This window comes from Spermophilus citellus (genome assembly GCF_964194105.1).
Source record: "Spermophilus citellus genome assembly, chromosome: 15".
NCBI classification, from domain to species: domain Eukaryota; kingdom Metazoa; phylum Chordata; class Mammalia; order Rodentia; family Sciuridae; genus Spermophilus; species Spermophilus citellus.
In genome coordinates, this window is record NC_138195.1 from 81,776,646 (window position 1) to 81,789,921 (window position 13,276).

Sequence of the window (13,276 nt, forward strand, 5' to 3'; positions counted from 1 at the left end):
AATGCAAAAAATTTAAACACTAGAGATTTTTTTTTTAAATTAATAAATTCTAAAAAGGGCTAGGGATGTAGCTCAGAGACAGACTGCTCCTGGTTTGAATACCCAGGAAACCACCCCCCCGCCCCCCCCCACACACAGAACTGGGTACATGAATGCTTGAATGCTTATCCCATCAGAAACTTCAAAAACATTGTATGTATATATGCGCAAATGTATGCATAATTTGTAAAAACCCTGTAAAAAAGCAGCTATATAGTTATAATATAACTAGTTATAACTATAGTTATAGCTATATAGTTATAACTAGGAAGCCACCAGCTAGGGTTTTGGAGTGTTTTTGTTTTCTAGTCTTGTTTATATTTATAGTAATGTGTATATATATATGCATGTTTTATTATGAAGAGGTTTGGCCTCTGTGACCCATAAGGAATACACATAATAAAGGAATCAGACTTTGTCAAATACAAAGTCTAAATTTTCTACTGAACCTCATTATTGAGAACATAATGCTAGAAATGAATATTTTCTTGGCTTATTAGTATACTGTAATCAAGTCATAAACATACTTTATCTCAAAAACTGAGTTCTTGGTCCATTTTTTAGAAGAAACAATGTTTATGGGAGGTCTTGCAGTGTAATGGATGGATTTAGGCAGGTCTGGGACTAAATTCCTATTACTCTGTTAGCTGTGCGATTTCTGAGCAATTTACTCAACTTCTCCAAGCCTTTTCTCATTTGTGAAGTGGAACTAGTATTATGTTTCAGGATATTATATGGAGGGCATATATGTAAAGTTCTTAATTAACAGGAGAGCTTACTAAATGTTAGCAGCTTATTGCATTCATTTTTATGATAAAATGCATTTAATATCAAATACATTAAGCCATTATTATTAAGGACCTAGCACAACAACTAAAATATAATTTCTTCCCTAAGCTCTCAACTTAAGTACTCTGGACAATATATAGAAAAGGCATTGAAGCAGATTTATAAATAAATGTCTTGCAAGTAGAATATGAAATTTTCATTAATTGTTAGGTATAAACTAGGCATGGTGGTGCACACCTATAATTTCAGTGACTTGGGAGTCTGAGGCAGGAGAATCACAAGTTTAAAGCCAGCCTCAGCAACTTAGTGAGGCCCTATGCAACTCAATGAGACCCTGTATCAAAATAAAAAAATAATAATAAAAAAAAAGAAGGGGTTGGGGATATCTCAGTGATTAAGTGCCCCTGGGTTCAACCCCTGGTACTACCCAAAACAAAAGCATCCCTGTGTTCAATTGCTGCCTTAAAAAAATTTATATGATTAGTAGGTATCTAATAGTTCTGTATAATTGCTTGATCTGACACATAATTAACACTTTTATCAAAATGGATAATAGAACTACCCTGAAACCTCACTAGTTAAGCCTATTGATAGAAATATTGGTTTGATTTGGAAATTTTCTTCTAGAATTTTATTTTAATTAAGTAATTCCTGTTACTATTAGTAGTAATTTGTTTTTACTATATTAGGCCCCCTTGTATGAGGTTTCGGTTACCTGTGGTCAACTGCAGTCCAAAAATATTAAATGGAAAATTCCAAATTAAATAATTCATAAGTTCTAAGTTGTGTTCTGTTCTGAGTAGCTGGATGAAATCTCATGCCTTCCTGCTGTGCCCTGCCCAGGATGTGAATCATCCCTTTGTCCCTTGATGTGAAACATCCCCTTGTCTGTATCCCTGCTCTGTATTCTGCCCACTCTCTGACACTTAGTAGTTGTCCTGGTTATCAGATTGAATGTAGCAGTACCGCAGTGCTATGCTCAAGTAACCCCTATTTTAATGAAAAATGGTCCCTGAGGGCAAGAGTAGTGATTCTGGCAATTCAGATATGCCACAGAGAAGCTATAAAGGGCGTTCTTTAAGTGAAAGGGTGAAAGTTCTCAATAAGAAAAAAATCCCATGCTGAGGTTGCTAAGACCTATGGTAAGAAGTAATCTCTTATCTGTCAAATTGTGAGGAAGGAAAAAGTGATTGGTGCTTGTTATTGCTGTCACACCTCAAACTTCAGAAGTCACTGGGGCCCAGAACATGATGTGTTCAGTTGCAATGGAAAAGGCTTGAGATGTTAAGGTTCAGTGCTGTTGGTATTTTCAGGTGTCCACTGGGGGTTTGGCACACAGCTTCTGTGGATAAGTACTGTATGTATTTATACCACCTAATTTTGGTTTTAAGTTGCTATAAAATATTTTCCAATTCAATATGCAATAAATATTTTTAATAGCTACCTTTACTTATATGCAATGAATTTATCTTTATTTTCTTAAATTGGTTAAATGGGGATGCTGTACTTTTAGTATTAGTTTAACAAAATCATCATAGTACAGAGTTAAAATTTGAATCATAGTCAATTATAAATTCTGTTTTACAAAAGTACAGATCAATAAGATCCTATTTTTCTTTGAAGGGAAGGGAACTCATTCTTCATCAATATTAATGTTACTTTCAACTTTGTATTTAAAATATTTTATTTTGTACTTCCGGTCTCATCTGACTAAAACATTTCAGCTTCTCTTATGAGATTGGCTTAGGCATTTTGTATGTTATATTTTATGTCAAACATTTTGCTCCTGTTTTTGGTTAGTCCTGTCTTACTGTTTTTAAGCTTGAGCTGCATTCTCAATATCTCATTTATACCTAATTGTGTATGCAATTAGATCTTCTTAATATTTGATATTTCCTCATTTCTGCCTAAACATATTTTTGCCCCTTTCACAGACTGTTACACTACTTCTGAAATAATGTAGTAGCTGCTGCTTACTATATTTGCATACTTCCCCATAAAAGCAGCTTTCCCATCCTCTGTGCCTCCTATTCCCCTACCTGGTCCTCATTCCCTCCTTTCCTTCTTTCTTTCCTCTTTGGACTTTAACCTCTACAGACTTGCCTTATTGATTGGTAGAAAAAAGTGGTTTTTATAAACAAAATAATGTTTATTTCAACTGCCACAGACTTTGAATAGTTTCATCATCTCCTAAGGTGTTTGACTATTTACACTAGTCTTAGAAAAAAACAAAGATTCACATTTGAATGGAAAGTTTCAGATAAATTATCTGACTTTTCCTTTAACTATTGTAATTTTTTGTGTAAATTTCAGGGTTAGAATGGCTGAACACAGAGGAGCCTATTTCTGTCTACAAGGATCTCTGTGGGAAAGTGGTCATCCTTGATTTCTTCACCTACTGCTGCATAAATTGTATTCACCTGTTGCCTGATCTCCATGCTCTGGAACACATGCACTCCGATAAAGGTATCTGCTCTTTGATGAGTTTCTAACAGATAGCCCTGGGGTAGGCGAGTTGCTGACTCATTTGCTCATGGGAGAAAGCATTTGAAAGACTTCAGTGATTCTAAATGCTGTCTCTAATCTATGGATTAAGAACTCCCTGTGCCTTTTCATGAAGGGTTAACTTAGTGATGATGGTTTGCCTAACTCAGAAACAGAATTTAGATAAGTCTTATCTCTGAGGATAAGGGCACAACTTTCTTTTTTCATGATCAGATGTCTGAAAAGATCTTTTCGTATGTCTAAAAGAGTTACCTAAATTTGTTCTTTGAAAAAAATGAAACATCTGGCCCTGATTGTATACTATTCTCACTGTGATATAAGGTTTAAATTTTTTATTAAGAAGTGCAAGTTAGGGGCTGGGGATGTGGCTCAAGCGGTAGCGCGCTCGCCTGGCATGCGTGCGGCCCGGGTTCGATCCTCAGCACCACATACCAACAAAGATGTTGTGTCCGCCAAGAACTAAAAAATAAATATTAAAAAAAAAATTCTCTCTCTCTCTTTCTCTCTCCTCTCTCACTCTCTCTAAAAAAAAAAAAAAAAAAAAAAAAAAAAAAGAAGTGCAAGTTCTAGCTCAATTCTCTAGAAATATCTGTTAATATCAAATGACAAGAACTACAGTGGAATGCAAAAGAACATACTTTTTCTTTCATCCTGCTTCATTAAAAAGCCATTTATTACAGTTAATGTTTTTCAGAGCACATTAGAAATCCTCCTTTATGGTATTACAGATTCCAAAAGTGAATGAGATTATATTTAGTATTTTCTGTAGAAGTTTGAAAAATTATCAGATTTTTTTTACTTTAAAAAAATAGTATGAGAGGGGCTGGGATTGTGGCTCAGCGGTAGAGCATTCGCCTAGCACGGGCGGAACCTGGGTTTGATTCTCAGCACCACATAAAAAAATAAAATAAAGGCATTGTGTTGTGTCCATCTACAAAAAAGATTCATATTCTCTCTCTCTCTCTCTCTCTCTCAAAAAAAACCATGAGAGTAAATGAAATTGATTAAAGGTTTCATTTAATTAGTTTTTAACAAATTTAATTACTATTCTTAGAGTCGATCAAAAAAGAGAAAGGATCACAGATCTTGTGGAGTAAAGATGGAATAGACATGTACAAAAATGAAGAATATCTTGAAATTTAGTTTTTTAAAAATGTGATTATCTAGATGTACTTTAAATGCAAATGAAACTTTAGATGCTTTTTTTTTTAAAGAGTGAGAGAGGAGAGAGAGAGAGAGAGAGAATTTTTAATATTTATTTTTTAGTTCTCGGCGGACACAACATTTTTGTTGGTATGTGGTGCTGAGGATTGAACCCAGGCCGCATGCATGCCAGGCGAGCATGCTACCGCTTGAGCCACATCCCCAGCCCTTCAGATGCTTTTAAGTTATACTAGATTGTGTCTTAAAATTACCAATCAAAAGATTTATCAAGAACCTTAAATATTCCCAGTGGCTAAATCCTATTTTCAAAAATTCATCTCTATGAAGAAATATATCATTATTCCCTGAGCTTTAGATGTTTGTGTCTCTTATTCAAACTTGCACATTTATAAAGCGTGAATTATGTGCACTGTACTCTGCTAACTGATGAGTAAATATGTAACAAAGTTGAATAAAAAGCATTACTGAACTCCTGAGGAAAGGGATATCTGGCTTTGCTTATAGACATTAAAAAGTCTTCTCAGAGAAACAGGATTGAGCTAGAACTTGAGAAGTGAGCAGGGGTGCACCTGCGAATGAAAATAGGCAGAGGGCTACGCTGGCCCAGGGAGTGCTAGGCCAGACAGGCAGGGGAGCCCAGAAGAGTCAGATTCTTGCTCCAGGAACAGGCGAATCATTTAATATGGCAGGATCATAAGGGCTTGTCATAAAAATAAAAGGAGACAGAGGCAGTTTAGGACCACATTGTGAAGTCCTTGTGTAGCATTCTTAACTGTTTAGACTTTTGCTTCCTTTGAGGATCTGGAGATGTAAAAGCTTGTTTTTGAATTCTTTGGTTTTTTAATGGGAGGGTGAAATGATGAGTTTGCATTGTAGAAGGGTACCGCATACTGGGTTAAGAATCCCAGGGTTAACCATTTCCTACCTAAGATGGTCTCCTGAATGGCATTTGGTAAACTTAATTGGTGAACCCCCCATACTTACAGCAAGTTCATTGATTTCCTCAAATGGAAACCCTTAATTGCCTACCACTTTATTGGAAACATTATTTTTATGAAAGCGTGTTGTGGGAAATTATATTTTTGTGTGCAAATACACTTCTGAAAAGTAAAATACATTTTAAGTAGAAAAAGAACTCATGGGAGATGGTGGAGTAAAAAGTAACAAATTTATGTCCACCTAGACAACATTTGCACTGGCAGAATCTGTCTGATTTGGAATTCTGGAATCTGTTAAAGGCTTCCAGCTTCCAGGGAGGCCTTGGACTGCAAGATGCTTTCATTTTGATCACTTTCAGCTCTGAGCACAGTAGCAGCTACCCAGCCCTCAGCTCCAGCACCATGGCAGATATCTGATCTGTGCTCTGCTTGCTGATGCCCCATCTGGTCACAGAGGTGCAGACAAGCGGCAGTGCCCACTGTTGTTGACCTTTCCACTTTGTGGCAAGCTCCTTCCCATACGACTGAGGTGACTTCTGGTGGATCTTAGGGGCTGGTGCCTATTTTTCCCCCTTTATTTCTTGTTGTGGGAGGCTGACATCGAAGACTAAGATATTCAGTTCCAGCTGTATAATGAAGAAACTTAGAAAGTCATTTTTCTTGCCCAAGGGAAGATGCAGACTCAGAAGGGATCCAGAAGCCCTTAAGTTTACAGTCAGGATGATCTTCAACAGAGACACCCTAAACAATCAAAATAACAACAGACCATGAATCTTGGGGAAGGGAGAATTACCATATTATTTGATGCAACTATTCGGTTTCCAACCAAAAAAATTACAAGGCATGCAGAGAAACAGGGAAATGTGAAAACTGGAGGAGGTGTTGTACACCTGTAATCCTAGCAATTCAGGGGGCTTAGGCAGGAGAATCAAAGTTCAAAGCCAGCCTTGGCAATTTGGTGAGGCCCTAAGCAACTTAGCAAGACCCTGTCTCAAAAAATAAAAAGGACTGGGGATGTGTCTCAGTGGTTCAGTGCCCCTGGATTCAATCCCCAGTGCACCCCCACCCCCCCACCCCGCCCGCAAAAAAAAAAAAAATACAAAGCTCCCCCAAACTTACCACTTCATGATTTTAGATACACAGTGTTTAAAGATGTTATTGTATGATCTCAAGAACTGAAAGGGATGGGCATGGAATTGTTACTGTTAAACGATACTTTTTTTGTTATTGATGTTACCCTGGTACAAATTCAGATTGGAGTAGGATAACTTTCGTTGTTAAATATAATTTCCATGGTAAGTGCGTGCGCGCGCGCACACACACACACACACACACACACAGCTAAAGAATATGCACAAAAGGAAATAAGAAGGGAATTTAAACATTTACTTAAAAAAAAATCAATGCTGAACACTAGAAAAGTCACTGGGTATAGTGACTCATGCCTGTAATCCCAGCGGTTTGGGAGGCTGAGGCAGGAGGATCACAAATTCAAAGCCAGTCTTGCAAAAGCAAGGCTCTAAGCAACTAACTCGGTGAGACCCTGTCTCTAAATAAAATACAAAATAGGTCTGGGGATATGGCTCAGTGGTCTAGTGCCCCTAAGTTCAGTCCCTGGTACTCACTCCCCAAAAAAAGGAATATGTGAAATGAGGGACAAAAAAAGCTCTGAGGTTGTGTAGGAAACAAATAGCAGCATGACAAAAGTCATTGTTCCCTTATCAGTAATTACTTTAATTGTAAATGGTTTAAGCTCTCTCATCAAAAGGCAGAGGCTGGCAAAGTGGATAAAAACATAATCCACCCATACGTGGTCTACAGGAGGCTCACTTTAGATCCCCAGATACAAACAGGTTGAAAGTAAAATGATGGATGGGGCAATTCTTGCAAATAATCTCCCAAAGAGCACAGAGGAGACTGTGTTAATATTGGACAAAAAGGACCAGAGGTCATTATGTGTTAATAAAAGATCAATAGAACTAGATAAAAACTTATGCACTTATTAACAAACTATCAAAATACGTGAGACAAAGATTGAGGGGAGAAACACATGTTCTCCAGTGGTAGTTGGAGGAATCAGTACACCACTCTCAGTAGAGCAACCAGATGGAAGATGAGGAAATAAAAGACTCCAACAGCACAAGAAACCAACCAGATCTGACAAGATTAAACAATTCTTTTCAAGTGTATGTGGGACATTTTATTGAAAAGTGGCCAGCACTTCACTAGGGTAATTTTTCCTGTTCAGGAGGAGATAAGCCCCCTGAGAAAATAAAGTCTGAAATAATTAGTGAAGAAATAAAAAACAAAGACAGAAAAATAGTTTTAAATGCAGAGCACCTGGTAGGTTCAGCCCACATAGGAGCTGGAGCTGAACAATTTGAAAATGGCTCTGGTGGTTTTATTTAAGAGGGTGCATCAAAGGCAGGGATAAGGTTTCAGGGGTGGAGTCTTGCTTCATGATGTCTTGCAGTCTAGCAGTTTGATTGGCATCTTGACAGGCTACACTCATCTTGGAGAGGCTGTGTGGCCACAGCAGGTCACCCCATCTCTGGTGCTGTGTGGGACCTGGTAGAGTCAGGTTCACATGTATCTGGGTGATCTTACTAGTGGGATTGACACTGGAAGTTCCCAAATACCACATTTTCCTATTCAGTGGGTTTCCATGCCGATTTGGACCACATATAGTCCACGGATGGCTCTCCACAGACATTTTCCAGGGTGAATCATATATTAGACCACAAAATAATTTTCAGAAAATTTAAGAAGATAGATACTTTACAAAGTATGTTCTCTGATCATGATAGAATGCAGTTGGAAATCAATAACAGAAGTAAAATTGCAAAGTTAAAAAGATTTATGGAAACTTTTTTTTTTTTTTTTTAGTTTTAGATGGACACAATATCTTTATTTTATTTTTATGTGGTGCTAAGGATCGAACCCAGTGCCTCACACGTGCTAGGTGAGCACTCTAAACTTGAGCCACAACCCCAGCCTGAGTTATGGAAATTTAAACAAGACACTCTTAATAACCAGTGGACCAAACAGGAAATCACAATGGCAACTAGAAAATATGAAGAGAAAATTTAGGGCACATAGTAAAAGCAATGCTAAGAGGGGAGTTTGTAGTCACAAATGCTTACATTAGGAAACAAGAAATACTTTAGATCAGTAACTGGCTTTCAGGCTTAAGGAATTAAAAGAACTAGCTAAACTGTAAGCTAGCAGAAGGAAACAATAAAGGTTTGGGAAGAGAGAAGCATAGATAGTAAGTAGAAAAATAATAAAGGTCAAAAATTGGTTCTTTGAAAATATCAACACATTTAACAAACTTAACTAGATGAACTAAAATTTAAAAAAAAAAGAGGAGGCTCAAATTGCTAAAATCAAAAATAAAATTAGGGACATTTTTTTTTTATAGAAATAAAACAGATTATAAGAAAATGCCAGACAAATTGGGTAACCCAGATGAAAAGACCAAACTGAAGAAAAGAAGATCTGAATAGACTTCTCAAGTAGCATTATTCATAACATCTAAGATATGGAATGTGAGCTATGCATGCATTGAAATATCATTCAGCCTTAGTTGAGTGTGGTGACACATGCCTGAAATCCCAGCTACCAGGGAGGCTGAGGCAGGAGGTTGGCAAGTCGAGGCCAGCCTCAGCAACTCAGCAAAATCCTGTCTCGGTGTAAAAATTAAAAAGGGATGGGTGGAGATGGAGCTCAGTGGCAAAGTGCTCCTATGTTCAATCACCAGTACCAGAGTAAACAAAGCTTACACACTTGTGCACACATACATAGAATTCAGTCTTAAATAGTAAACAAACAGATGATACTTGAAGGCTTTATGCAAAATGAAATGTGGAGTCACAAAAAAAATTCCGCATTATTCTACTTACATGAGGTACTAATAACTGTCAGAATCATAGAGACAGAAAGTGGAGTGCTGTTATTGGGGGAGGGAGAATGGGAATTCTGTTTAATGGGCACAGCTTCTGTTTTTCGAGATGAAAAGTATTCAGGAAATGTATGTAATGGCTGCCCTCAACAGTGCTCTGAATTGTATACTTTAAAATAGTTAATATAGTAAATTTTAATGGAAAAAACATAATAACATAAATATGGCGTTTTAACCCCTATTTTAAAAATGATTATTTTAAGGATGCATTTGTGCCCTCTGTGGGGGCGGGAGGGGGGGCAGGTCTGTGCAAGCAGTGCATCAGCACTGATTGCTACAGGCACGTGAAGGACATTTGTTGAATATGTAAGTCTGATGAGCCAGTGTGAGCTTGAAATCTTCCATACTGGATGTATTTACCCCACAGAATCAACAAGTGCTTCAAATCAGGGTTTTGGTTTTTCTGAACTGTTTTTTTATTTTTTTATTTTTTTGGTTTCATTCCTCTCCCCGCACTTTTAATGAGCTAGTTACTAGCATACCATTGAGTAGGATTTGTTACCCAGATAGCTCATTTGATAGAGTGGGACAGTAGACTGACTGACTAATTTGTTTTTCTGCATTTGGCTGTTAGAATATTGTTTGTGAAATAAATTTTTAAGCATTTAAAAAAAATGCTTTGAAAGTGGTCTCAACTTTGTAATTTCAAAGTAACATACTTCAACAATATGCTACTATATGGAAATCCTGGGTAACTTAAAAGATTTTTATGTTGTCAAAAATAAGTTAATTCATATTCACAAAAGAAGGTATACACAGAGATTACCACATGAAAGTTCAGTAAGCTGTCACTTAATTAGCTGTGCTTTCTTGTAGCTAACTGTCTTCTTCTATTACTACCTGATATGTTTCTGAACATATCTGGTGCAGTGCTATTTATGTTCTTGAAGTGTCATTCTGTAGTGTATTTTAAATTCTGTGGAATGTTCTGTTCATCTTCTGAGTAAGCCAAAATTTCTCTTCCTAATGAGGAAGTGCTTATTAATTCAAAACACCTTAAAAGAGACCCAGTTTAAAACCCAGTCTCTTTCCTCTGTAAAATAGCTTTTCAACTCAGATTTACCTGGACATGGTGGAACATGCCTCTAATCTCAATGTTGGCCAGACATTGTGGTACACGCCTGTAATGCAACTCCAGAGGCTGAGGCAGGAGGATCACAAGTTTGAAGCTAGGTTGGTCAGTTTAGTGATACCTTGCCTCAAAATAAAAAGGCCAGAGAATATAGATCAATACTTGCTTAGCATATGGGGGGCTCTGAGTTTAATCCCCAGTACTGCAAAATAAACAAACTCAGGTTTGCAGTTTCTCATAGTCTATGAGAAATCACAGATGCAAAGAGACTTAAAGAAAAAGGTAAATGATGTTTAATAGTGATGAGTCATTCTGATACTTAAACATTTTTTAAGAATGTAACTGTCCTAAAGTCACTAATTCATAATACTTTAGCACATTATATATTAAACTTCAGCAGTTTCTTTTACTACTAGAGAGTTTCTAAGTTTTTTAACTTTATGCTTTATATATTGGTATGTTATTCTCTAGCACCCAGATTTAGCACAGTGCCTTTTGTTTTATAAGAAAACATTTATCAGGGAGGGGAAGATGGCAGCGAAGGGAGTGCATCACCCCAGTGCGCCGCGTCACTGTGCGGGAGAAAGACGAAACAGCTGAAGGCTATCTTGTTGGGAATTTCCAGTGAAATTGAGGTGCTCCAGAATCTAGTGGAAGGATTTCCATCGCGCGAGGTTCGGCTGCGGGGGCTCGGACGCGGGCGATTTCTCCGCATGGAGGGTCACATTGCCTGATCAGCGGATTGCCCCGCAGCTGGAGTCTGCGGCGCGCGCTGGGAAGCGGCGAGGTGCCGGAGCGGGGGTGCAGCGATGCGGATTCTGGGGGCTCCTGCCAGTGGTGCAATGGCCGTGCTTAGTGCTGAGTTCCGGCTTTGAGACAGATGAGAGAAGCGGTCCAGATCGGTTCTCAACACCGGTCGGACCACGGAGGAGGACAGCGGCCGCCATCTTGGAGAGCTGATGTAATCATCCCTGTTTTCTACTGATCACAGCTCATTCAGCTATGGAACAGGTGATTTCAGGCTGGTATTTGCCTGCGTCTCGCAGACAGATGGCTCAGGCTTGGGGCTGGAGAACCAGCGGAGAATACTCCTAGGGGCTTCCTCCTGGCAAGGCGTGCGCCGGCCTCTGAGCGGCCGGATTCTGGTTCCCGGGGCTGCTTTGGCCCAGGGCTGGGGAACCTGCGGAGACTGCGTGTTGAGGCCAGCTCCAAGTGGAGCGTGCGCTGAGCTCGGGGCGGCTGGGTTCTGACTCCCGGAATAGTTTTGGCCAGGGGCTGGGGAGCCCGCGGGGACTGTGTCTTTGAGCTTGCTCGCAGCGGAGCGTGCACCGAGCTCGGAGAGCTTGGAGCGGCCGGGCTCTGGCTCCCGGAGCTGCTTTGGCCTGGGGCAGGGGAACCTGCGGGGGTCGCTCCTTGGAGCCTGCTCCTAGCGGAGCGTGAGCCGGGATCAGAGAGGCCGGGTTCTGACTCCCGAAGCTGCTTTGGCCCAGGGTTGGGGAACCTGCGGTGACTGCTTCTCGGTCCGGGTCCTGCTGGGTGCTGTGGGGGCCAGGGGGGCAGAGTGGAGCTGCCGCCTGCGCCCAGAGCAGGCCAAGTGAACCGCCGGCATGGTATCACGACACCCCAACTGTAGCTGGGGCCAAAGAGAGTAGCCGCCTACGCCTAGAACAGGACCAGCGACCCGACGGCGCGGTAGCCAAGTCACCCCATTTGGAGTAGGGGCTGTGCAGAACCGCCGTCTGAGCCTGCAAGGTAGGCAGACCTGCGACCCACTGGCAGGACAGGCCCGGTAGCCTGCCACCGTGGTGGACACGTAGCACCGAGGCAGTCACGTCGCACTGGTTGGAGTGGGGGTGGAGCAGAGCCCACGCCCGTGTCTGGAAAAGGCCCAGCGACCCGTTGGAGAGGCAGTCAGGTACCCCCATTGGGAGTGGGGGCTGAGCAGAACTGCCGCCCGAGCCCGCAAGGTAGGCAGACCTGCGACCCACCAGCGGAACAGGCCTAGAGGCCGGCCAGCGTGGTAGACACGTCACACCAATTGGAGTAGGGGCCGAGCAGAGCCGCTGCCCACATCCGGATCAGGACCAACGACCCGAGGGCGTAGTAGTTACGTCACCACAATTGGAGTGCGGACAGAGCAGAGCCGCTACCCGCGCCCGCAGGGTGGGCAGACCTGCAACCGACCAGCGTGGTAGACAGATCACCCTAATTAGAGGAGGAGCACAGCCACTACTCGCCCTGCAAGGGAGAATTTCCAACTATACAAGAGCAATATAAATAAATAGGGGGAACATTTCAAAAACACAACAGTTTCACCAAGCAGAAAGAAATGCGAGCAGTATGAAAAGACAAGGAAAGAAAGGACCACAAGCAATGCAGGTCAACTCAACTTTAGAAGAGGTAATAGCTGCAACAGATGGAATGTCAGATAAAGAGTTCAGGATATACATGCTTCAGATGATCTGGAGTCTCAAGGAAGACATGAGACAGCAAAATCAGACAATGAAAGATCACTTTGACAAGGAACTACATAAACAAATCCAGGAAGCAAAAGATCAATTACACAGGGAGATAGAGGTAATAAAAAACAAACAAATAGAAATCCTAGAAATGCAGGAAGCAGGGACTGGGAATGTGGCTCAAGCGGTAGCGCGCTTGTCTGGCATGCGTGCGGCCCGGGTTCGATCCTCAGCACCACATACCAACAAAGATGTTGTGTCCGCCGAGAACTAAGAAATAAATATTAAAAATTCTCTCTCTCTCTCTCTCTCTCTCTCTCTCTCTCTCCTCTCTCCTCTCTCTCACTCT

The 13,276-nt window shown here is 40.6% G+C and overlaps 1 protein-coding gene across 1 annotated transcript in view; it reads left to right on the plus strand.

Moving 5' to 3' along the window:
- NHLRC2 (NHL repeat containing 2) overlaps nucleotides 1–13,276 on the plus strand; it is a 58,477-nt gene that overhangs the window by 1,612 nt on the left and 43,589 nt on the right. The window contains exon 2 of the mRNA XM_081268739.1: nucleotides 3,142–3,294. Within this exon, the coding sequence (XP_081124865.1) occupies nucleotides 3,142–3,294 (153 nt within the window). The remainder of the gene's footprint in view (nucleotides 1–3,141; nucleotides 3,295–13,276) is intronic.